We start from the raw sequence: 25,217 nt of genomic DNA on the forward strand, positions 1-25,217 counted from the left end.
TGGTTATCACTCATCTTCACAGCAGACCATGAAGTAGAAATCCCCGTCACTATTTTAGAAATAATGAAATGAAGGGTCGGGGCAGCTAAGAATTTGCGTAAATTTATACGTTAATCGAAAAGCGGAACCAGGATCCAATTCAAGTTTGACTTCAAAATTCTTTCCACTAACCCACCCTCTCTCCTTGCTATCTTGAAAAGATTTCTGTGAAGAAAGGTAATTGGGAGCATCTCTGGAAGATATCATGGAATCACACAACTGCTGAAACCTGTCGCAATCCAGAGAAATTACATCCAGGGCCCTTGAGAAACGATCAGTATGGTGACCTTTAAGGAATCAGGGGCAAACGCCACCTTCAGCCCAGGGCCTCACATGCAATGCTTGAGACATGCTGAATTAAGGACACACTGTCTTCACGTATCTGAAGCTTTGTCAAGCAGGACTAAACATATTTTGAACAGTTCCAAGGGGGAGAAAGTTCCCAGTTACAAGGGGGTAGGCAAAAAACGGAGACAGAATGCAAGGCAGAAGGAACAGTTAGACGTCTACGGATGGGAGTGGGCGTTCATCACATAGGCAGGGAATCCCCATCGCTCACGTGCTTACAGCTTTCAGTGAAGTATTAGAAGGAAACAGGATAAATTTAGGCCCTGGTCTCTCACTGCGATGATTTTCAACGGTTACCTTGCCTCCAGCTGGATGTCTTATTAGTCTCCCATACATTTGGTAGGGGTGGCGTGCTGGGTAAAGGAGAAAGGCAGGCAGATGTTCAAAGTAAAGGGCAGACAGGGATGTGAGAGCTGTTCTCCCTTTCTCTTTAACTCCTAACTCAGAACTCCAGACTAGAACCCTTATCATACTAGTTCAACTCCACTTACACAAAGGGCTTTTACATCTGCCGTGGGAACTAATCACCACTAACAGCATTACTCCGGAAAATGAATTCCAGGCTCCCAATGACTAAGTTACAGATAACCTTACAGGACATAATCCATTAAATTGGAAACTGTATCAACTTGCCCCACTCTCTCCAAACAATTTTTCCCCCAACACAATAAGAGGAATTTGTTAATATCAGCATCACTTGATGGTGACCTTTGTAATGTCTAAAAATTCTAAATTTGTGATCAAGTTAATTAGCAGGCAGATAACCTAAATTTCAGACTTCCTAAAATTCCCTTCCTCAATCACTGCCAATGCCGTGCAAGTTGGCATAAAAAGCTAAATCAAGTTTGTAGACATTCTCTTTGGACAAATAGAAAAAAGATAGGCGGTTTTTGTATAATGAAAAAGTGGTAATGTTGACATTGGAATTTCCGTCCCTCTCACAAGGCAGATTCAGTGTAAGCATGTTTCAGAATTACCTCCCTGTGATGGGAGGTACCCTTGAACTGCTGGACATGAGATGAGGGTTTCATCATCCAGGGGACACTAAAGCCAGCTGGGTGGGGAGAGGCAGGCGGGGAGAGGCAGGCTTAATGACCAGGAGACAGGACAGCTGCCATGTCATGACCTTGCTGCTGCCCAGAACACAAGGAACACGTGCACAGATGAACCCAGCACCAGTGGCAGAAATTACAACACAAATATATTTCTCATGCAAAATAGGACAAATGACATATATTTACATGATGCAAATAAAGTGCTGAATATTAAGCTTTCTTTTTGGGGTACCACCATGCTTAGGTGGTTTCAATGAGGGTTAATGCCACACGGTGAACTTGCAATTCTGTAAAACCAGGACGAAGACAGTATAGAAAATGCACTTTAGTAGAAACCTGGGTATGTGACAGGTTGCTAAGAAAAAAATGAAAACAGGAATGACAGAAGTATATTTTCTTTTATATACAAAAACGAAGGCCCCAAAAATGATTTGCTGAAGTAGCTATCCACAAAATGTTAAATTATTTTTCCTTTGCTTTGGTTAAAACAGTCTAGGAACAGCAATCAGTTCCCTTTCTACTAATAGTATATAAACACAGTGACAGGACTACTTTTAGGAGAAAATAATCAACTTTTAAGAAAAAAAATTAAATTAGTTTTAAACTAAATTAAACATTTACCAATAAATAAGTTTCTTAAAAAGGTAGCATCTTCATCCTACAATCTTGGGCATAACATATACACCAATTTAAAAAATAAAATTTATCTCACAATTATAATTACAGGTGTTAATGCAACAAGCTAGGAAATGAAATTAATATATCTTTAAAAAAAATCCTAGCAACCAAAAATAAATTTTAAAAATTGACATTTTTCAAAAATGGTACATTCTAAAATAATTAATACTTTATTACAGAACATAATTCAAACTATTGATGGTATTTCAATATATTCCTAAAGAATGTTTAAAAAGAAGTTTCATACACCAGAATTGGAACAGCACTTATAATTCCATTTACAGCTATGAAAAGGCAGTCAACTTCCACTTAAAAGTGTAACCAGTGATGAAATATACTTCAAAAACATAAACATTTGGTCTGACAATCTTTAATACTGGTTAAAAACAGACTGATGTTTGTTGCTGATGGAAGTAACTTTAATCCAATGTGCAAAAAAAGTGCAGCTGTCTACTTGTACTTGAGATACATAAGACCAATGCTTCTGTACTATTTACACACTTAAAAAATTTTAAACGTCTTGATTTAAGGAAGGACACTGCATCTCCTTTATGGATAAATCATGTGCTACAGAGAGCCCAAAAGCTTGATGACACTCTTTTAAGTTACACAAATGTATCCGAAGAGGCATACCTGTTCTTGTCCTAATTTTGATCCTGAACAAAAATCCAATTTCAAAATCAATTAGGAATTTATTTGATCTAGGAAATCTTGGAATTGTGGCAAATGTGCAAGCCTTGTCTCTGAGAGTCAGGTTCCTATACTCCTTTTTCTAACCCTCTCATCACTGGCCCATCCCACAAACCCCGTCGGCTGCAGAGTGGCAATGCCCGAAATAAGAGGAATGAAAAAACTCAGCCCTCAGACCACCAACATGCCTTCGGGACGTGTGATGAAACCTTTGGGGGGCAGGTGTGGGCAATCAAAAGGGATGAAGAAACACTTCAGCAAAGCAACCATTATTTGTCCACAAAAACCATGAAAAACAGTGATAGAAAATTAACAAACCAAGTATATAAATCTGAGACCATTTTGCATTTCCACAACTTGTTTTCACATCTGCGCACGCAGGGTTCTTGGTCAACCACCCACCCGTATTTTCTGTGTCGACACAAAGTACTTTTACCAAAGTTCTTAAAAATGCTGTTGTAACCCTAAGTCACATAGAACAGTGATGATCAGGAAATCAATTCATTCAATTATCACTCTGTGCAGTGCGCTCCCTGGTGCAGCATGCGGAGAGAGGAATTTAAAAAAGGGACAGAAGTCTCTCACTTCTGAACTGGACACAAGAGTTCTCAAAATTAAAATCAGAAATCATAAAAAAGTGGGGCGGGGGGTGCGGATGCTTACTGGCAACATTAATACTAGACACCAGACGGGACAGTGAAACTGTTTGGTCAGAACCAAGGAACGGTATTTCCTTGAAAAGTTTTCAAAACACCCAACCAAGCACTGCCTTAAGTCCAGCGAGTACAATGCTCCGTAAGTTTCCACCGAAATGCAGCGGCTGGCGTTCATGGGTCAGGATGCAGGATGCCGGCGGAGCAGCCCTGCCCCGAGCATCCCGGTCCCCCGCCTCTAGCTGCAGGCGATGGTCTCCAGCTGCTGCTCGGCCTCCGCGGCCATGGCCGCCGCCTGCAGCTGCTCCGTCTCGCTCTGCATGGCGCTGGGGGTGACCTGCTTCCGCTCGCTGTGCATATTGTTCTCGTGCCGTTTCAGATCCGACGCCTTGGCGAAGGCCTTGGTGCAGGAGCCGCACACGAAGGGCTTCTCGCCCCGATGCCTGCGCTCGTGGTCCTTGAGGTGGGACTTGTGTTTGAAGGCCTTGTCGCACATGTGGCAGGCGAAGGGCCGCTCGTTGCTGTGGACCCGCTCGTGCTTCTTCAAGTCCGGGGCGCGGATGAATGACTTGCCACACACCTCGCAGCTGTAGGGCTTGTAGCCCGTGTGGATCTTCAGGTGCTCCTTCAGGTGGGCCTGGGTGGTGAAGCCCTTGGTGCACATCTCGCAGACGAAGGGCCGGTCGGCCGTGTGCAACTTCTCGTGCTTTCTCAGCCTGCCCTCGTCCGAAAACGTCTTCCCGCAGGCCTGGCAGGCGATCTGCTCCCGGTGGTGGCCGTACAGCAGGTACTCAAACTTCATGTCGCTGGCAGCTGTGGTCCAGCCTGGGGTCTGTTCATCCTTCACTTCGCTCATCCCATCGTTAAATGTTAAGGCTTGAGGGGTCTGGGATCCCAGATCCTTGGACTCGGGGGTCTCCATGGATTCGACTTCCTGGCCATAGCAATTGACTTTCCGCACCTCCTCACTCCCCAGCTCTTTCAGGATCGCTTCCTGGACCCTGAGCGTCGTCGTGGGTGACTTGCCGTCCTCCTGACTTGGGGGGGTGCCTTCTACCGTGTCATCGGAGGGACTGTCGTCTTGGTCTCCGATTTCCTCCACGTCATCATCCTGAGTGTCAGCGGCATCTCCAATGGGGCGATTGATCTTGAGGCAGTACTTGCTTTTGGATTGGCCGTTGTTTTCGTCGGGACTGGACACGTCCCGCTTCTGAGAACAGAGTTTATCCAAAAATCGGATACCGAGAATCTGACCCGATGACATCATTAAGTTAACATCTTCTTTTTTCACAGAAATCTTTGCCGTGTACATGTAATTCAGGACCTCTTCAAATATATCAGAACGGAGAAAATCTATTTCTATTACTGAAGAGCTATCGACCTCAAGCTTCTTGAAAAGCTTTTTAAAGTAGGTGCTGCAGGCAGCAAGGACACACCTGTGCGCCCTGAACTTGACATCCTCCACCACAATCGCGATATCGCAAAATTCTCCTTCCAGGCGCTGCTCGTTTAGGGTTTTCAGAAACAGAGTTTTATGATCATCGTCATTGTATTTAATGGTTTCAGACATACTGATGAAAAACTCCTACAAAAAATGTTTAAAAAAATACTTTGGTAATTATGCACAATACTTTTTCCATACAGAAAATACAGGAAGATTCTCATTTTCTGCTCAATTTCCGGTCCCTAACAATTTCAGAAAGTCAATGTCAGGAGTGGTTCAAGAACATGAGGAGAAAAGACGGATCCCAACTTAGGGATATCCATATTGTTCCTTCTACTTATCTTCACTGTACTCCGCATTTGCCTACTCACAGTAACAGCAACTTCTACCGAGCACGTAATAACTGCCTGGCATTGCGCTACATGCTTTTCTTTCCACGTCTTCACAAATGCAATGATCAGATGGCCTTGAGAGATAGGTATTACTACCCCACTTTATAGATGAATTGAGGAACCTGCCCAATATTCTAGTTATTTAGTGGAGTATCAGGGCTCAAATCCAGGCACTCTAGCCCCCAAACCCGTGCTTCCTGACAACTACGGGTAATAATGACAAATAACTCAGCTTCAAGATTTAAGAACCAGGTCTCCAGCAAGCATCCACCAGTGCCATCTGCTGCGTCTACTCTAATTTCACGCAGAGGAAGATTCAGTAAAATAACTAGCAGCTCTCAGTGTTCTGCTTCCTTGACGGAAGAGACAAATTGCTGCTGCAGAACCAGAGAGGGATATCATTGCCAGAACATTCCATTCAGTGTTGTCTTCTAGTTTTTCCACACCAGTTTTGGGCCACTTGTGAACAAGGGTCAAGGTTTAACATGACCCTCAGAGAATCAGATGACATTTGGGAAGAGAGTGACGAGAGGCTTCAGCCCCTCTGGATGCTGATCTATCTGCCATCCAGATCAAAGTGTCATCAAGATTGGATGCAGTTGACAAGTGCTGCGAATGTTTTACAAGCAAAAGAAATCTAGAACTGGCATGGAAGACATCTGCCGTGTGTTAAAGTGATCTTTTTAAAATAATGTGTCCTGTTGTGATTCTTTTCAAAAACATTGTTCTTTTCTTTTATTCAACAAAGTATAAATATGAAGAAAATACATATGTCTCCTAAAGAATGCTAACACATAATTGAGAGAGAGACATTTTAAAGCTAACACCAAACAACATTTTCAGGACTTAATATCCAAAGTCATAGTTACCATGAACAACTCAGGCTATTATCTTAATGCTTTAAACACCAAATTCTTCGGATCAGAATAATTCTGATCAGGGGCACGCCAGTCCTACAAGAGAAAAGGACATACAAGAGTAAGGTAGGCTCTTCCCCTATCCCAAATTCTAAACAAGAATGTTTTCAAGAATTGATTTTTAAAAAGAAACTTTCCTTTTTTTGTCTTGCCATTGGCACCTGTACCTATTTTCAGGTTGGGAACACAGAGGAGGGTGGCTGGCAGCATCAGGTCCAGCTCTGAACAGATACGAAGGAGAAAAGGTAAGGGCTGGAGCACTTGCAGCCTGCAGGGGGTGTGTGCCGGGAATGGGAAGGATGGGTTGGAGAACCACTGAGGGATTTCCCCTCACAAAGCCCGTGTCCGTATTTGTAAGGATGTTGATTGCGGCACAGATAGAGTAAAAGCCAGTAAATGCCCCCTACCCCTACCATTTCCTGTTGGATACACAGCCTTCCACATTTTTCTCTAGGCTCATATAAACATAGAGTATATATACTTTTAACAAATATAGACAAAGTTAGAGAGGTACATACACCCAACATTTAACACTGGAGCAGAGGGAACAGTAGCTGCTTTCTTCTATCCACACTTGTGTGTGATGTAACATACGTTACTTAAGCTACTCTGGTCTTGAAGCTTGCATTTGAGAAATCCAGGTGTTTTTGCCTCTATCCCTACAGGGAAACTCAAAGGATTCTATATTTTTGCGAGTTTTAACTTTTACCAGAGGAACTCCATGCTGCAGACTAACATCCTGAAAAACATAAAGTCTCCTCTACTGAATGGTGACCACACAAACTCGAGTGTGGTAGGACCAGAGTCCTGAAAACCCTCCAAAATTCCCTCTAAGGAAAAGCAAAAACACCATTAAGCTGCCTAAAGTGGCAGGCTGTTTTCTTATCTGCCAAGTGTGAGGGTTGAGCAGAATTATTTCTAAGGATGCTTCCTACTCTGCCTGTTCCCTGGATGCACCCCAGCCTGTAGTCACCCCCAAGGGAACGCAGCCAGGCGAAACCTTCCTACCGGGTCACTTCCTACAGTTGCCAGTCGCTCTCCCTAGGGCTTGTGGTATAAAAGCCCATGGACCAGGCCCAGGAGTGGTGTACAGTACCCATGGCAACACAGGAGTGTGCTGGATTTTTTTATTTTTTTTTCCTTTTCTGGTCAGTGTGTTATTTGGCCCCCACTCTCTCTCCAGATCTCTGAGGACCATTTTTTTCTGTTGAGATGCTAAGTTCAGGTGAGTCAAGCTGGAAGATACCCGTGGCCAGTATCCCTGCAGGTGGAGGGAAAGATGAAGACCAATCACACCTCCAGAACGAAGCTGCCCCTTTATTACGCTTCTCCAAACCGCCGCGCAGGGCCGGAGCGAACTCCTGTAAAGCCGAACTTACATAAGCGGCGGCGACGGCCGCCTCCCCGACCCCGGGGCCGCCGCGACAATGGCGGCGGCACCACTTCCCGGTCAAAAGCTGGCAACTTCGGGATGCGGAGGAAGCAGGGAACGGAGCGAAGGACCCAGGGAGCCTCCAGAGCCTCTCCAAGGCTCGCTCCCATCTCTTTCTGCCCAGGAGGTGGGGAACGGGATCAAGCAGTTTGCACTGCTTCCCGAACAAAAGCTCCCGCCCGTGGAACCGAGAGGTGCCAGGGCCGCTTTCCCTTTTAGAATCCGGCTTTTCGGCGCAGGCTGGGGCCGCGGCTCCGAGCGCGGGAGTGAGGACCCACGGCGGCCCCGGCGGCGGGGAGCGGGAGCGGGTGTGCGGCCCGGCTCCGCAGCCCCGCGCCGCGCCGCGCCCCGCTCCGCCCGCGAGCCCGGAGCTCGCGCCCCGCGCACTCCCCGGCCGGCTCGCGCCGGGCCCTCCCCCGCCCTCCCGCGGCCGGGGGCGGGGGCGGCGCGCGGCCGGCTTCCCGAGCTCCGCGGGCGCTCCCGGGAGTGCGAGCGCCGGGGTCCCGGCCCCCTCCTCCGAGGGCGGCTGGGGGCGGCGCGGCGGAGCCCGCGGAGCGGAGGGGCGGCGCCCGGCGGGCCGCGCTCGGCGCCGGGTTCCGGGCCGTCCCCACCCCCACCGCGGTGCACTGCGGCGGTGCGAGCGGGGGCGGCCATGAACTCCGCCGCCGAGGCTCGGCGAGCGCGCGCGCGGGGCCGCCACTGCCGCCGCCCGGCCGCTGCCCGAGCCCGCTCGCCGGCCTGCGCGGCCCCCGGAGCGCCCAGGCCCCTCGCCCGGCCCCGCTCGCGCCGCGCCGCCGGGGCCGCCCGCACATCCTGGAGCTGACTGGTGCCCCAGAGCGCGGCGAGAACGCGCTTCTTCCGGGCAGCCCCGCCGCGCCAGCCTCCGGCCTCCCCCGCGCCCCCGCGCCCGCCTCGCGGCCGGCCCGGGCCCCTTCCGCACCCCCGGCCCGCGCTTACCTGCAGCCTGGCACAGCCACAGACACTTGCCGTGGGTTCCCCGCGCTCACTGCACGCAGGCCGGGGACGGGATGGACGCGGGGCGCGGGGGCACGGTGGGTGGCAGTGTGTTTTGGATTTTTTTTTTTTTTTGGAGTTTGGGGAGGGGGCGGGGTGGGGAATCGTGCACGTCCCTGATGGTAGGAGCCCTTCTCCTGCACGAGCACAGAATGTCTAGCCGTCCGTGAACACCCCCACCGGCACCCCCCCTTCCCGTGCATGCGCGGTGCGGGCGAGGGGGAAGGCGCGCCGCCGGCTTGCGCAGGCACGGAACCCGACTGGGCCTCTAAATGGGTGAGCAGGGAAAGGGTTAATCCGGGACCTTGCGACGCTTTCGTTGGAGTCTACGGGGCCGCCCCCGGAGGGCCCTGGCCTGCGCACGCGCGCGCACGCGCGCGACTTGGGGCGCGCGGAGCCCGCGCGCGGGAGAAGCGGGGGGCGGGGCTGGGGCGGGGCTTCGGGAGCGGTGGAGCGAATGCACGAGCGCCGCTCGCGGGCACCCGCCCCGCCTGCAGCTACCGCCTCCCGCTTGGACTCTCGAGCTCCCGCCCGCGCCCGGCGCCGGCACAGCCCCGAGGACGGGGGAGCCCGGCGCTCCCGTGCGTGTGCATGTGCGTGGGCAGTGCCGCCTTCGGGCGCGCGCAGGCCGGGCGCTGCGTCTGCGGGGCTTTCCCGCGACTCCAGGGTGGGCGACCCGGGCACCCTCCCCTCCGCGCACACCGGCGACAGCGAGACGCGCGCTTGCGGGCGTTGGGTCTTAGCTGGTACCTCTGCCACATTTTTGTATATGGGGAAGTGGTAGGCGCTCAGTAAACATTTGCAGAACAAATGCAAAAAGTGACACGTTTCATTTGGAATGTAAGGGGCGACCCCAGTCCCGCATGAGAAAGGGATCACCCCTAAAGCTCTGGATCCAGCCAGGGGCGCGCCCACGCTCCCGCATATCCCCGGAAACTCGCAAGGAAAAGTCAGGGGGGCTGGAGGCTGTAGCTTAACCCTGGCAGTGGAGCACCTGGGCTCGGTTTCATTTGCAGCTCCCCTGGAGAACTCGGATGACTCAGGACTGTTTCCTACATCCCTGTTCAGCAAAGTAATGATTCCACTGCTGTGGAAGCATCGTCGCGTCCCCTCTAACGCGGTGACGGACCTGGGAGGTCCCTCCTGCTCCCGTGTTTTCTGCTCACCTGCACACAAGAAGCTGGACGGCCCCCCAAGGCTCCGTAGAGTCGCTTGGGGGGCTTTATCACACTTGCTTTAACAGCGTTTCTCCAGAACATTCGTAATTTAATCTAAAAATTAGTGCAGGACCGTCCACGTGGGCTTGTGTGATGATTACAGAAGATAATGCTTGTAACAGGTACATAAGGCACATAAACTTTAAAGAAATTATATTGTGATTGTGTTAAATTCCAGAGAAATTCTGTACGGTCCGAGGTGATTTTGTAGTACTAATTGACGTTGGTTTCAATATTTCGAAAGGTGCTTTTTATACACATCCTTTTTGATGTTCACAAAAGCATGGGGGTTAGTGGGTCTATTGAATGAAGCAGGGTAGAATAGACCAGTTCTAGAGTCAGACATATGCAGCTCAAATACAGGGTACATTATTTAACTTCTCTAAACCTCACTCTTGTTCTCTGATAAGAGCCGGGAATTGTGAGGATTAAATGGAATAATGCTCAGTTAAGTGCTTAGCTCTAATACTAACCTGATGGTGTTAAATGACCTGCCAACTCTCTGTGGATAGCGGGTTTAAGTGGCAGGGGCAGAACCGGAACCACCAGAGTTCAGGCCCACACTTGACACCTAGGTGGCCATGTTCCCTCTGATGCCATGCTGGGCCTGGTTATTCTTACATAGCTTTTAAGGTTACACATCAATCCTGTCTGTGTTTTTATAGGGGGATAGTAATAGTACTATATCATAGGATTATGTTCTCAAGCACTAAAGCTGTCACTTCATTTAACAGTGTGTCTGATGCACCCCCCTTCTCCCATACCACTTAATTGCGTAGGTTTATACACTCATTCTGCATATATTTATCTGTCTACTATGTAAAGACTGTCTTTTTGCGTATGGCTAGGTAAAGTCTTCTCAGGATTTGACTAATTCGATCCAATTAAAATAGTTTCGCAGAGTTCTCAAGCACTAGAATGCATTTCTCGAGTGACAGGTTCCATGACATCTTGGTTTTGCATCAATTAATCCTCCTTTTCGTTTGCTTTATGTGCTAGTCACTTGGTCTCTGCCTGGCTGTCCCTTACTTCATGGGAATCATGAGATGAGTCTAAATGAAAGGGGACACTCTGTGGGATGGAAAACTACAAAGGAAGGGCCTGACCCAGACCTGGCACCTCACCTTAACCCAGCAGCCTTACCCGGGTGCCGCCCAGCATTCATTAGGCCCTCAATAAATATGGGCGTACAGATAAGTGACAGCCCAGAACTCAATACCATGGGGAGTTATAAGGACACACTGTGGGGTTGATGGGGGGGTGGGGTCAGGACCTTTCTGAAATACACAGACCTGAGGCCGTTGAAGGAAGTCTTCTTGCCTCTCCTGCCAGGAATGCTGTCACTGTACGTGGGACTCTCAGGCCGACAACTCTGCTGGGAACACCTGTTCCTCACCTGGGATGCCTGCAGCCTCCTCTTGAGTGGAGCCTGCTTGTTAGGATTGTGAGGCCTGGAATACGGGGCCTGTGGCAGGAGTCTGGGGTGCCAGGGTCTAGAGTGGCTGTGAAGCAGCCCCCAAGGGACATTGGTAACGTTAGATCATTTGGGTGGAGTTGATTTCTCCATCACACTGATCTTGGGCCCTCTGACCAGTGGAAGATGGGCAGACAAGAGGGTGCATGAGTTCTGAACAGAGGCTTTGAGAAGCAGCCTGTGTTCCACTCTCCCGCCAGGGCTTGTGTGGTCCGCTGTGAGGGGACCGGGCCCAGGTTGCCACTGCCTCTTCTGTCTGGGCCCTCAAATGACAAGCAGGCCTCAGAGAATGAAGCTGACCTGAAACCCAAGCCCAGCCAAGCCCAGGCAGGCAAGAGCTCATCCACAAACCCATGAGTGAGAAAGAAATGCTTGCTTTGTTAGGCACTAGAAGACTGTGTTTTATGCTTTCTTATTGCAGCCAAACCTGAAACACCTGCACAAGGAAAAATATCCCACCAAATGCCAGGAGCACCCTCCCCTTGCTGCTCTGAAAACACTGGACACAGTAAATGAACAAGAAATAGATCTAATCCCTGATGACACGGAGGTATGGATACACACATTCAAATATAATCACATAAATAATTATACAGTTGCACACTGTGATAATGCTACTAATGAAAAGTTACACATCCCAGAGTGTTACGGTAAAGAGGAACTCATACTGATTGAGAACTCAGTGAAAGCTTCTCCAGAGATGTACATTTGAGAACAGAAGGACGAGGGAAGACAGGCATCTTCGGGGTTGCGGGTAGCATTTCAGGCAGAGGGAGAATAGCATGAACAGAAGGGTGGGAGAGGCTTGGTAGCTTGAGGCTCTGTGGGAGGACAGAGTGACCGGAGCCCAGTGGGCATGAGATAGGTCAGTGGAACGGCGGAGCTCAGCACATCTGGGGCTCTGTGGTCCATAGTGAGGGCTGTGGATTTTATGCTATGCATAGTAAGAGCCATCAGGGGCTTTTCTTTAAAACTAACATTTACTTAGGTAAGCATATTAGTCTCATAACTAGGGTAAATGCAGCCCTTGGAATGCAGATATGGTCTTTGAATTTCAAATACCTCCAATGGCGCGACTGCTCGTATAAAACTTTTCCCATAGTTTAGGTTATGGGGAACGTTTTTGACACCATCAATTGAATTACTATCTTTCACTATCTAGAAATAAAAGTTAACAATTTACTCATGAAATTTACTTTTGAATAAAATACATTTATCACACTATCCTAAGAAGTATTATAACATGATTCTGGTCAAACTTCCACATGAGCAACTGTATGACAACAGCAGCTTTGAAATGAAATGAAGGAAAATGGTAAATTAGCAGAGAGACAAAATATTGTTCTGTTTCTGGGTCAAGAGAAGAAACTTGTTAAATGGCAACAATAAAAATACTATACACTATCCAGAAATCAAATTTTAAAAAAGCAAATTACTAATGAGATTCACATTTATAGAATATACATTTATGGAACATTATCCTAAGAATTATGATCCCATGAAGTTTTCACTGGAGTTACTGTATAATCACTTAAATAATAGCAATGAAACCAAAAGAGAAAAAGCTCAAACTTATTTTAGAAGAAAGATAAAAAATCATTATTGCTGTGTTTCTGAATGATTTTAGGGGTCTTGCTAAGAACAAAAATATTGTAATTATACTACCTACAAATAGAATAAAATGGAAGCAATTAATTGATAAGATTCACATTTAAATAATCTACAGTTATAAAACATTATTCTAAGAATTGCAATTATATCAAGCTTACATTTGAGCCATTGTATAATCTCTTAATTAATAGCAATAAAACTAGAAGACAAAAAAATCAAAGTTTCTTTAGTAGAAAAGGGGGGAAAGCACCTTGCTATAGTCCTGTATCTTCAGAAATAGGCTTATTGGAAGGTGGGTCTGCTTACCAGGTAATTCACTTCTGTTTTCTGGCTTTGTAGATACAAGATTGAATCGAGCCCTTGCTATGGATATTTCTTGTTGCCCATTTTGGTTGTGCTGGGCCAGGGAAGTCCCTTGGTGGAGCGAATTTCTGGGGAGGAAGAGAAGAACAGGGTGTCCTCAGGAACTGCCCCCGGGACTTCTCTGTCACATCTGATCTCTGAAGAGAGAGAGAACCTGGGCTAGCAGCTCCCTTTCAGGAGGGAGGGTTGAATCAAAAAAGTTCTGAACATCTTCCAAGGTAAGGAGCACCAGGACAAGCTTTGCCTTGCACTTGGGGAAGAACTGCTGCATAAGGATAGAGTTGGCTGAATGAAGGGATCCTTCCCCTGTGGGTTTGAACTTGGTGGGGCATCTGGTCTACCCTGGGCATCAGACCCTGGATCCCCATGCCAAGATAGCCTTTGCTCCTCCTCCTCTGGAAACTGGTCATCCAGAGGATCCTCTCATGGTTCTCTTGGGTTAACATTAGAGGGAGCTGGGTGAAGGGTTTAGAGGAACACTGTATATTTTTGATAACTTCTGTATATATAATATTATTTCAAAACAAAAAGGTTTACTGTATAGGTTTACCAGAATTATTTTTCTCTGGTTACTTTCAAGACTTTTTCCTTGTTTTTAGTTTTCAGCATTTTAGTTATATTTCTGGGAATGCATTTTATTAAGATTATCCTATTTGGGATTTATTGAGCTTCTTGAATCTGTAGGTTTATATATTTCTCTAATTTGGGGAAATTTTCAGCCATTATTTCTTCACATTCTTTCTCCTACTCTTCTGAGACTCCAATTACATAGACATTGGATTTTTAAAAAATTTCTCTTAGGATTATAATATTTTTCATTTTTAAAAATATTTGTTTCCCTCTTGTTCAGATTGAATAATTTCTGTTATCTATCATCGAGTTAACTGATTAGTCCTTTTGTCATCTCCAATCTGCTATTCAGCCCATTCAGTGAGATTTTTCATTTCAGTTGTTTATTTCAGTTCTAAAATTTCCATTTTCTTTTTCTTTTAGTTTTCTCTTTCTTTTCTGAGACTTTCTATTTTTTGATTTGTTTTAAGAGTGTTCATAATTGCTTGTTGGAGAATTTTAATAAAAGCTGCCTCTAAGTTTTGTTATTTAATTCCAACATCTTTGTCATCTCACTGTTACCTTCTGTTGATTGTCTTTTCGGAAGTGAGTTGAGATTTCCTGGGTCTTTTCATATGGAGTAATTTTGGATTGAGCCTTAGGTATTTTCAATATTATATTACAAGACTCTGGGCCATGTGAAATCCTATGGGAAAAATATTCATTTCTTTTTCTTTAAATTTTAGCAGGCCATCAGCTAGGTTAAGTTCTGGTCACAGGTTTTAGCATACATTCTGTGGGCTCTTGCTTGGTATATTTGCATGCTATTTGGATGTGTCTCAAGTATTTTCAGGCACTGGCCAGTGTAGAACCTGGGCAGCAATCTGTTGGTTCAGTTCTCCAAGTCTTTAATGGGCTGATTAGGATCAGATCCACACATGTGCAGCTCGAAGGTGAGCCTAGGATTTGTCAACAGCTTTATGGCTGTTGCTTTCCTGGGCTTCTTCCTCTTTGTGACTCCCTGGCACCTTCTGCCTTACTGGGGCTCCCTTTTTCTATCCTCAACCAGAAGGTAGGGGGACTTGCATGACTGCCCCTGTATCTAGAGCCAAGTGGTTGGAGAACCAGAAGGAAAAAAATTGGTAAACTTGTTGCTGGTTTGGTGATAAGCTTGCTTATTTTCTGATACATTTATTTTAAAGAGCTATCCATTTCTTCCTCGGGACTGCTTTCCCCTTCCCAATGTATTCTTCCATGTAGTTTTATTTATATTCAGTTCTATGTGTTTCTTAGGTTTCTTTATGACTTCCTTTTTTAACCCATGTTATTTAATAATCCAAGTGTGATACGTGTTATTTTGTTTCTAATTATATGGGAATTTTTTTTTTTTTTTAATTTTTTATTTATTTATTTATTTATTTATGGCTGTGTTGGGTCTTCGTTTCTGTGCGAGGGCTTTCTCCAGTTGCGGCAAGCGGGTGCCACTCTTCATCGCGGTGCGCGGGCCTCTCACTATCGCGGCCTCTCTTGTTGTAGAGCACAGGCTCCAGACGCGCAGGCTCAGTAATTGTGGCTCACGGGCCCAGCCGCTCCGCGGCATATGGGATCTTCCCAGACCAGGGCTCGAACCCGTGTCCCCTGCATTAGCAGGCGGATTCTCAACCACTGCGCCACCAGGGAAGCCCAATATGGGAATTTTTTTGACCTATCTTTTTTTATTTTGTAATTCTTATTTTGAAAGAGTACAGTAAGAAGAATTCCTATATTCAGTTTACCTTTATCCAGATTTACCACTTGTTAACATTTTACCCCCATTTGTTTAATCATTTGCTCACTGGGTCCCTCTCTCTCTTACTCTTCCCCCTCTCAGTCTCTATGTACACACACACACACTCACATTTTTTTCTGAACCATTTTTTAAGAGTAAGTTACAGATATTATGCCCCCTTTCCCTAAATCTGTCAGTGTGTGTTCTTAAAAATGAGGACAGTCTCTTCCATAACCACAGTACTATGATGAAAATCAAGCATTTAACATTGATACACTGTTATCTAATCCACAGCCCAGTATCCAAGATTTCACCAATAAGGTCTATTACAGCGTATCTTTTTTTTTTTTCCTTGTTCAGGATCCAGGGTTACCCATGGCATTTTTGAATTTAGCTATTATGGAGCTGTACTTTCATCATTTATTTCCTAACCTTTTTTATATGCTTCAATACCAATACTGGTCCTTCTTCCAATTCTGTGATTTGTGTTATGCTAAAACATCTCTATGAGGATGTTTTGTATCTTTTAAATTTTAGAATATCAGGGGCAAGACTCCTTCTCTTCCCTGCTGTCATCTTCCCCATTGTCAGAGAATGTTGTTATCTTCTTATAGGCCGGCATTCCTAAAACCTCAGAAAAATTTTGGTTGCCATTTTTTCTTCTTCTCTTTACCTTGTGTCAGTTGCAAAGCTCAGCTACTTAATTTACAAGAGTAGAGCACTGATCTACACTTGAGAGTTTTCTTCATTTCTGGAGAACAAACCTTAAGATTTGAGTTTTGTCCTTGAGCAAAGAATATTTCATCTGCTAAAGTGAAACACGTATTCTTATATTACCATTAAAAATATTTTATTCTCCTTGAGCTAGCATGTTACTGAAGCTGAAATTGGTCTCCTCTGGGCTTTTTTTTAAAAAAGGTGAACACTTTCGATGCGTGGTACAGCTCTTCATCCATCATATGGGCTGATGCTTGTCAATTACACTTCGCCAACTCGGTGACAGTGTCTGGACACATGACACTCCAGGCTGTCTGAACCATTGCACTCCAAAAGAATGACACTTCTCTAATTTGCAACTGCAATTCACATAAAATCTCCTATTAATAATACTAGAAAGAAATATCTACCAAATTCTATTTATATCAAATTCCTTTCTCTGTGACCCAAACTGTTTATGATTATTTTCCCACTACTTTTTGAAACTGGTCTTCTATCATGTTGACATTATAAGCCTAAAATATGTAAACTATGTGTTATATTATTTTTGATGTTTAGTGAGCTGTCTAGTTTATGGATCACATATAGAATCAAGTCATCAGTTTGCTTTAGAATTTAATGTTTTAATTTATCAAAATTATCATCATGATGCCAAATATTATTAAAACATTTCAAAAAAACTGCAAAGTATTTATCCTTAGTTCTGGTGAGCTAAAGTTATAGTTTCCTTTTAGGTACAAAAAAAAAGGTATATTGGTAAATTGATTTCTCAGTCATAAGGACTTCACGTTCACCTTAGTAACTCAGTGAAAAACTGAAATAAAAATTTCTCCAACTGGAAGAGGGAACCCTCCTACACTGTTGGTGGGAGTGTAAATTGGTGCAGCCACTATGGAAAACAGTATGGAGGTTCCTCAAGAAACTAAAATTCAAATTGCCATATGATCCAGCAATCCCATTCTTGGAAACATATCCAGACAAAACTATAATTCAAAAGATACATGCACCCCTATGTTCATAGCAGCACTATTACAATAGCCAAGACATGGAAACAACCTAAATGTCCATCCACAGAGGAATGGATAAAGAAGATGTGATACACACACACACACACACACACACACACACACACACAATGGAATACTACTCAGCCATAAAAAAGAATGAAATAATGCCATTTGCAGCAACATGGATGGAACTAGAGATTATCATACTAAGTGAAGTAAGTCAGAAAGAGAAAGACAAATACCATATGATATCACTTATTATATGTGGAATCTAAAATATGACACAAATGAACTTACTTACAAAACAGAAACAGACTCTCAAACATAGAGAAAAACTTATGGTTACCAAAGGAGAAGCGGGGGGGGGGAGGGATAAATTAGGAGCTTGGGAATAGCAGATACAAACTACTACATATAAAATAGATAAACAACAAAGTCCTACTGTATAGCACAGGGAACTATATTCAATATCCTGTGATAAACCATAATGGAAAAGAATATGAAAACTAATATATATTTATTTTTTACTGGATCACTTTGCTGTACACCAGAAACTAACACAACATTGTAAATCAACTATGCTTCAATTAAAAAAAAAAAAAGAGGCTCCTGCTTCAATTCAGTCATTCACTTCACAAATGCACATTGAGCACCTTCTATGCATAAGGGATGGAGGACATAGCCATGAGCAAGACAGACATAACCCTGCTCTCAAGGAAATTATAATTTAGTCATGGAGGGGGAGGAGGGTGGAGAATTTGGTGTGGTAGAGGTAAAATAGTCTCACGATACCAGAACAAAGGGGTCAGTTGCTGAAAAAAAAAAAAAGATGTAGCAAATTGTAGCTGCAAATAAAGTCACCCCCAATAGATTAATAAGTTCACAATTAAATACTAGGTAGGGTCCTGGTAATGTTTTAGAAGAGACAGTCATCATGACTGTGACAGTAGTGAGTACCGTAATAATGGCTAAGACACAATGTAAGTTTCACTTCATTTCTAATATTCCTTAAAAAAAAATCTTTTTGCCAAAGTTTGTTTCTCATATTTCAAAGGGAAAGGCCTTTATCGCATCTGTATTTTAGGGGAAGCAAACTGCAAAATGTTTGAAATTCATGAGGAGACACATTTGTTTCTGGCCCCAAACAATCCTCTATTCCCCAAAGACAAAAATTTCCAAATGTACCTTACAACGTCCTGGCAATCTCTGGAAGCTGAAAATATTCTAGTACCTGAGATTTCAGCTAAAAATAATTCTTTGATTTTTCTCTGATGACAAGAGGGAGATTATGATATCTCCTTTAATAGATAAAGGTCCATGGAATGGGCGATATCTGATAACTTATCTTAAAAAATCTTCATGTGGAATGCTGGCTTTATTTTGAACTTCCAATCCAGCTCATGGGCATGCATGCATACTGTTCAGATTTCATTATTTATGATTCTGACATAACTTTAAGAATAGGCAGTTAGACAGGAAATAGAAGCAATTATTTAGTCTTCTAGTCAGCATTTTTATTGATGCTGACTCATAAATTCCTTGATATGGTCACGTCTAGCCAACTCTTCCTTAATTTGCATGCAGTCACAAGAAGGAATTATGACCCTGAAATCACAGCTGGAAATCTCTCTTTCAGTTTTCGTGACTCCACAGGGCGTCCACTGATAACTGGCTTGTCATTTGCTCATTTTTACCTTTGCTATTATTTTATCCCCACACAAATCACTTGCCAAATGTTTCTGGAAGCAGCACAGTTGTTTTCACTTGAAACAACCCACTGCTGGATGCTTATATTTCTTCTGCTATCAAATTCAGTAACTTGGTCCGAATTGCTATAGCTCTAGTCACAAGTAAATCAACGCTTCATGTGAAAGTTCTCATTTTTATTGTCGAGGTATTAATGCAATCAAGACTCATAAAATGATTTATTCCCCTGTGGAGTAGAAAGGACAGTCATCAAGTATATCCAAAATCATTATAGTCACCACAGCAGCCAGATTGAACTAGAATCCAAATGATCTCTAGACTCTGTCATGCATCCTAAGTCCTTTTTTCTCTTATATTTGCTGGTCTTAGAAAAACAGATATTCATCCTAGTAGTCTTTAGTTGAGGTGGTCATTATGATTTTTGTACAGTGCTATGAAATTAACATTCACATGTATATTTCACGTGGGTCCCCTGCATGTAAAAATGCTTTTGGGAGAGCATTGGATTGGGAGAGTCAATATTTCTTTTTTCTTTTTTTTTTTTTTTTTTTTTTTTTTGTTTATGATTTCAATTTTTTTTGGATTTGTTAAGGTGTGTTCTATGGCCCAGAATGTGGTCTGTCTTGGTGAGTGTTCTATGTGAACTTGAGAAGACTGTGTATTCTGCTGTTGTTGGGTAAAGGAACCTACAAATGTCAATTATACCCAGTTTATGATGACATTGTTGAGTTCAACTATGTCTTTACTGATTTTCTGTCTGCTGGAGTTTGTTCCTTTTATTGTTGTTAACTTTTTAAGAAACTGCTAAACACTTTCCCAAATGGTTATACCATTTATATCCCTACCAATGTAAGAGAATTACAGCTTCACATCTTCATCAATACTTGGTATTACTGTACTTCTAATTTTAGCCATTCAAATAGGTTTTGGTGGTAGTAGCTCACTATGGTTTTTTTTTTTTTTTTTTAAAGGATTTTCTTATTTATTTATTTATTTATTTATTTATTTTTGGCTGTGTTGGGTCTTCGGTTCGTGCGAGGGCTTTCTCCAGTTGCGGCAAGCGGGGGCCACTCTTCATCGCGGTGCGGGGACCGCTCTTCATCGCGGTGCGCGGGCCTTTCTCTATCGCGGCCCCTCCCGTCGCGGGGCACAGGCTCCAGACGCGCAGGCTCAGCAATTGTGGCTCACGGGCCCAGCTGCTCCGTGGCATGTGGGATCTTCCCAGACCAGGGCTCGAACCCGTGTCCCCTGCATTAGCAGGCAGATTCTCAACCACTGCGCCACCAGGGAAGCCCAATATTTCTTTTTTCTTAATTAATTTCTTAATTTATTGATTTTTGGCTGCGTTGGGTCTTCATTGCTGCACGGGCTTTCTCTAGTTGTAGCAAGCACCACTCTTCATTGTGGTACACAGGCTTCCCATTGTGGTGGCTTCTCTTGTTGCAGAGCACGGGCTCTAGGTGTGCGGGCTTTAGCAGTTGTGGTGCACGGGCTTAGTTGCTCCATGGCATGTGGGATTTTCCCGGACCAGAGCTTGAATCCGTGTCTCCTGCATTGGCAGGCGGATTCTTAACCACTGCACCACCAGGGAAGCCAGAGTTGATATTTTAGAAATGGAGAAAACAAGACTCAGAAGCTAAATGACTAGTCCAGGATGATACAGGTACCAAGTGGCCCTGTGGATGCTGGAATCCTCTGACTCCCTGACAAGGCTACCCTCTCTGTACTCCCCTCAACAAACCAAATAAAACAAATGAAGTTAGAAAGTAGAGGCGATGTGTCTGACAATTGACAAACGGATCTCATTGCTGGGATGGACAAGCAAATGTGACCTTTTGTTTGGTTCTGTTAAAAAACCATGATCCTCTGTCTTCCATTTGATGTCTGTAGTTCCTGGGGTTTCTTCCACGCCTTTAACCAATTCCATTTGATAGAGATGCCCTTTTGTCTAACGTTGCTTTTACTTTCAGACAATGAAAATAGTATGGGGTTAGAAATTTTATCAACCTAAGTCTGAAATTCAATTCTGCTACCATTTGTGTGACCTACAGGCATGAAAAAATCTCTCCCAAGCAAAACAGTAGATAAATGAAAATTTACCTCCTCATTGAATTGCTGTGACAATTTTAATGATAATTCCGTTTATGCATAGTGCCTGGCACAGCGAAGGTAATCCACAAATGCCTTTCCTTTGATCTGATCATATTCTGCCTTCTGTGTGCATTTAGGTTATGTACTTGTTTTATAGTTACGGTGCACTGCAATGATGGCCAAGAGAATAAGGGAAAAACGAAGCTAAGATGGATTCAATACACATCCTCTAAATATAATATTTATCTGGTCTAACATCTGTATCAGCATGATGAATTTCAGTTAAAGTATCCAGAATCTCCTACTGGAGCAAAAATCTCTTAGTAATCTATACATGCAAATTATTTAAACCTTATATTTAGAAAATGGTGAACAATACAGAGATTCTTTTAATCCAGTGCCATAGACTCACATGAAAGGATGCGTGAACCTAAGTGTACCTCGTTAGCTACCATTCCCTCGTTTATTAAATACACATTTATCGAGTTCCTTCCTGGAGCCTGTTAGTTTCCAGGTAGAGAAGCAACCAAAAGTTACGACGGGCATTCTTGAATTCTAATGTGTCTCTAATGTGGGGAAAGATGGGTTTCAAGTAAACTTGGAATCCATATAATTTCAAAATTGACCTGACACTAAGGATTCCCTGCAACTATCAAGCTATTTCATGATGGCAGGTAACCGGAAGGGGGAGCTAGCCCCTTCTGTTCAGTGTCACCAGTGTTATTTCTACCACACTAAAGGGGTTACCTATCGCGAAGTGCTGCCTTCTGGCCAGCTGGCCCGAGACTCCTGGACACACCTGGGAAAATGGGAAAATGACATAAGAATGTTCCTTTCGATTTGGACTCTGATTTTACTCATGAATGTCAAAGGAAAAAGAAGCCTTAGATCATCTTATCCATGCCTCTATTTTACAGATAAGGAAACTGAGGCCCAGAGAGGCAGAGCCTTGACATATGTAAGTGTACATATTTATACTAAAAATTAATCGTTGTTTATCTGAAATTCAAATTTAACTCAGCACCCTGTATTGTTATTTGCTGAATGTGCAACGATGTCCAACAAAATAAAATGTTAATCCAATGTAAGCCTTTAAACAGTGTTATCAGCCCCGTTTCTATAGTCATTTTCTTATTTTTAAAGGTCTCTATAGTATTCCTAATTCATATTATTTGGGGATCTGTAACTTCAAGGATGCCTTTCATTTGTTAGAGTGGAAATGATTTTAATAGTGATCTGAGATCATTTATATAATTGTAATTAAGCTTAAGTAAAGTACTTGAAATATGTATCCCCCATATTTAAGAATAATTCTAATTGGTAGTGGGTCCTTTTCTTTTTCAGATTTAGCCTGATAACCACTGAGAAAGGGAGAGACTGAGCCTACATTCAATTCGGAAAATGATTGGATCAGAGGTTCGATGATACGTTTTCAGCGAGTAGCCAATCAAGAGGATGGTGATAGAAATATCTGTGACAGTATCAGCAAGGAGCCAGTCCCTTGCTGTTTCACAAAAGCCATAAACCCAGTAATGGCGATTTCTTCTTGTAACAAAGAAGACAGTAAAATCAAAGGGGAAATATTCAAAGTGGAATGAAAGGAATTGGCACTAGAAAAGACGATGTGGTGACTGGAGAAAAATAGGAAAAGATTTTAGAAATTCTCCATTGTGGGGGGACTCTACAATCACTGGCTTTGTCTCTTATCCAGTTTCCTTCCCTGTTGTACTAACCCTGTGCTTCCTGGGTGTCTGCTCGAAACCAGCAGAAAGAGGAAGGGTTTCCACACGCTAATAGGTAAATCCAAGCAGCCCGTGTCTGCGTGGAGCAACCAGTGACTCAGTAATGCTCAAAAGCAAGGTCAGAGGCAAAGCAAACCTGCCTTCCCCCAGATGCTTGGTGACTGGGTTCTAATAATCCACCCTGAAAGTTAGTGCCCAAGGGCAAGTACGCAGCAGAGCAGAGCCGGCACAGAAACACCTCAGTTCGTGCAGCGGAAAAGACAGAGGGTCAGAAGTTCTAAATCCTGGACACCACTCTACCATCAACGAGCTCTGATTTTGGACAAGTTCTTCACCCTCTCCCTTTATGGAATGAAGACGTTGAACAAGACTAAGCTCCTTATCCTATGACGCTCCAAAGAACCTTAATTTAATTACCTTTTCCCCCAAACCCTCCCTTCCCTTGCCCATCTTTCCCCCCAGATCTACCTAGCACAGCCCTAACCCTCAATCAACCCAACTCTTCTAATCTTTGTGTCGCCGCCCCCAGGCAGCTGAGAAGCACGGGAGAAAGTGTCGCAACTGAGAAGGCGGGTGCCACCCCCGATCCGGAGCGAGCAGCCTCCCCCTTCAGGCGGCAAAGGTCCTCCCTCAGGTTAGAGAGAACAGAGGACCCCTCGGGTCCCTGCCTTCTGCCTGCTCTGCAGACTCACTGCCGCCACAAGTGATCTCCTCTTCCCGTCTCTGTAGAGGAGGGATCTTTCCCTGGACGATGCTCCACTGATTAGCATTTCTATGAGACATAACTTTCTTCCATTTTACTGAGGATTTCTTCAGCATAAAATGCTTACATAATCTTATTATTTTTTAAAAACCCTCCCTTGTGTGTCCTGAGGGGCCGTTTCCTTTCTTGAGTTAAGCTCTTCGAAAGGGTGGTCTGTGACAATCATGCCCACTTTATTTCAATTCCCTCCTTCATTCACTTTTACCCGGCTTCTGCCCCGGCCACCCCAAGTGAACACCCCTCTCCAAATTATCACCTGCCTCATTGCTAAAGCCAGAGGACACGGTCTAGTCCTCATGCCTAATAGCACTTGCACTGAAATGTCCTTTCCCTTGGCTTTTATAATCTCCCTCTCTCTCTGTCTCCACCTTAAATGTTGATCTACCCCCTGGTAGTGTCTCAGGCTCTTCTTCCCTGGTTGGATAAATTTACCAACTTTCTAGATTTCATTTTTCCAAAACCGAACTAGTCATCCTGCTCTCTAAACCCTCTATGTCCTTCTCAACTTGAGGGACCAGCAGTCACTTTATCACCAATATCAGAAACCTTAACCCCATCCTTGAATTCACCATTTCTTTCACCTTCATTATAATTGGTCATTGAATCAATATCAGTTCCACCTCTGTAACGGCACACTCATTATCAGGCAGATCTGATCTTGTCATCACCACCAACCACCTCTGAGACACCACACTGAAAATTTTCAGAGGTTCCAGAGCACCGACAAGATACAGTGCAGCTCTTCGCCATGGACCGCAAAGCCTTCTGGTAGCCATCGCTTACATACTGCACTGATCGCACCTCCAGCCACTCTGCGCTGTTGCACTCTGTATTTTTGTCAGAACAAGTGCCTGTGGTCTCCAGAATATCTCATGCTGGTACTCACCCAGGGACTTTGCACATCCTTCTCCTTCTGCTAAATTCCTCTGCTCCCCACGTCAGCTGACTCGAGTCTACACATGCTTCAGACTCAGCTCCAGTGTCTTCTCCACAGAAAGTCTTTCTTGCTGGCCCAGTCTCTGTTGGTCTAGCCCACTATCTGGAATATAGCAAAACTTTTCAATGTTTCTGAAAGTTCAATGATCTGCTTCAATGATTTTCTCTTTTATTTTACTTTTTAAAATTTTATTTATTATTATTATTATTATTTTGGGGGGCTGCATTGGGTCTTCATTGCTGCACATGGGCTCTTCTCTAGTTGCAGCGAGCATGGGCTCTAGGAGCACGGGCTTCAGTAGTTGCGGCACACGGGCTTAGTTGCTCCGTGGCATGTGGGATCTTCCCGGACCAGGGCTCGAACCCGTGTCCCCTGCATCAGCATGTGGATTCTTAACCACTGCGCCACCAGGGAAGTCCCGTGATTTTCTCTTTTAAGCAAGTCAATTTACCCTAATTTCATACGCCTGACCTCTAAAGTACCTCAACTTTATTTGTGCTTCACTTACTCTTCTTTGGGTCTTTAACGCATTTTCAGTGTATCACTTTTAATTCTGTCTTACACAGTTCTTACAAAATATTTTCCAAATAAAAATGTTAAAGAGAAGCA

At 44.3% G+C, this 25,217-nt stretch overlaps 1 protein-coding gene and 1 long non-coding RNA gene across 8 annotated transcripts; one reads left to right on the forward strand and one right to left on the reverse strand.

The window, feature by feature from the left end:
* Window positions 1-1,571: 1,571 nt before the first annotated feature.
* Window positions 1,572-8,746, reverse strand: ZBTB14 (zinc finger and BTB domain containing 14). Of its 5 annotated transcripts, XM_057526711.1 has the most exons (5): window positions 7,596-7,716; window positions 7,225-7,477; window positions 6,356-6,437; window positions 6,169-6,253; window positions 1,572-5,048 (listed from the first exon to the last, which is right to left on the reverse strand). In XM_057526711.1, exons 4-5 carry the CDS (start codon window positions 6,169-6,171, stop codon window positions 3,702-3,704), a joined length of 1,350 nt encoding a protein of 449 aa, XP_057382694.1. In that variant the 5' UTR covers window positions 6,172-6,253; window positions 6,356-6,437; window positions 7,225-7,477; window positions 7,596-7,716; the 3' UTR covers window positions 1,572-3,701. The 5 variants fall into 5 exon arrangements, with proteins under 5 accessions (XP_057382694.1, XP_057382693.1, XP_057382692.1 ...); XM_057526710.1 differs by lacking the exon at window positions 7,225-7,477 and having other exon boundaries at window positions 7,596-7,721; XM_057526709.1 differs by lacking the exons at window positions 6,356-6,437; window positions 7,225-7,477; window positions 7,596-7,716 and adding an exon at window positions 8,606-8,746 and having other exon boundaries at window positions 6,169-6,252.
* Window positions 7,636-25,217, forward strand: LOC103015359 (uncharacterized). Of its 3 annotated transcripts, none has more exons than XR_451891.3 (5): window positions 7,636-7,775; window positions 11,775-11,903; window positions 13,304-13,545; window positions 22,084-22,124; window positions 22,511-25,217. It is a non-coding gene; the product is annotated as an uncharacterized LOC103015359 (long non-coding RNA). The 3 variants fall into 3 exon arrangements; XR_009005059.1 differs by lacking the exon at window positions 7,636-7,775 and adding an exon at window positions 8,567-8,700; XR_009005058.1 differs by lacking the exon at window positions 7,636-7,775 and adding an exon at window positions 8,766-8,938.

Source organism: Balaenoptera acutorostrata, chromosome 13, assembly GCF_949987535.1.
Source record: "Balaenoptera acutorostrata chromosome 13, mBalAcu1.1, whole genome shotgun sequence".
NCBI classification, from domain to species: domain Eukaryota; kingdom Metazoa; phylum Chordata; class Mammalia; order Artiodactyla; family Balaenopteridae; genus Balaenoptera; species Balaenoptera acutorostrata.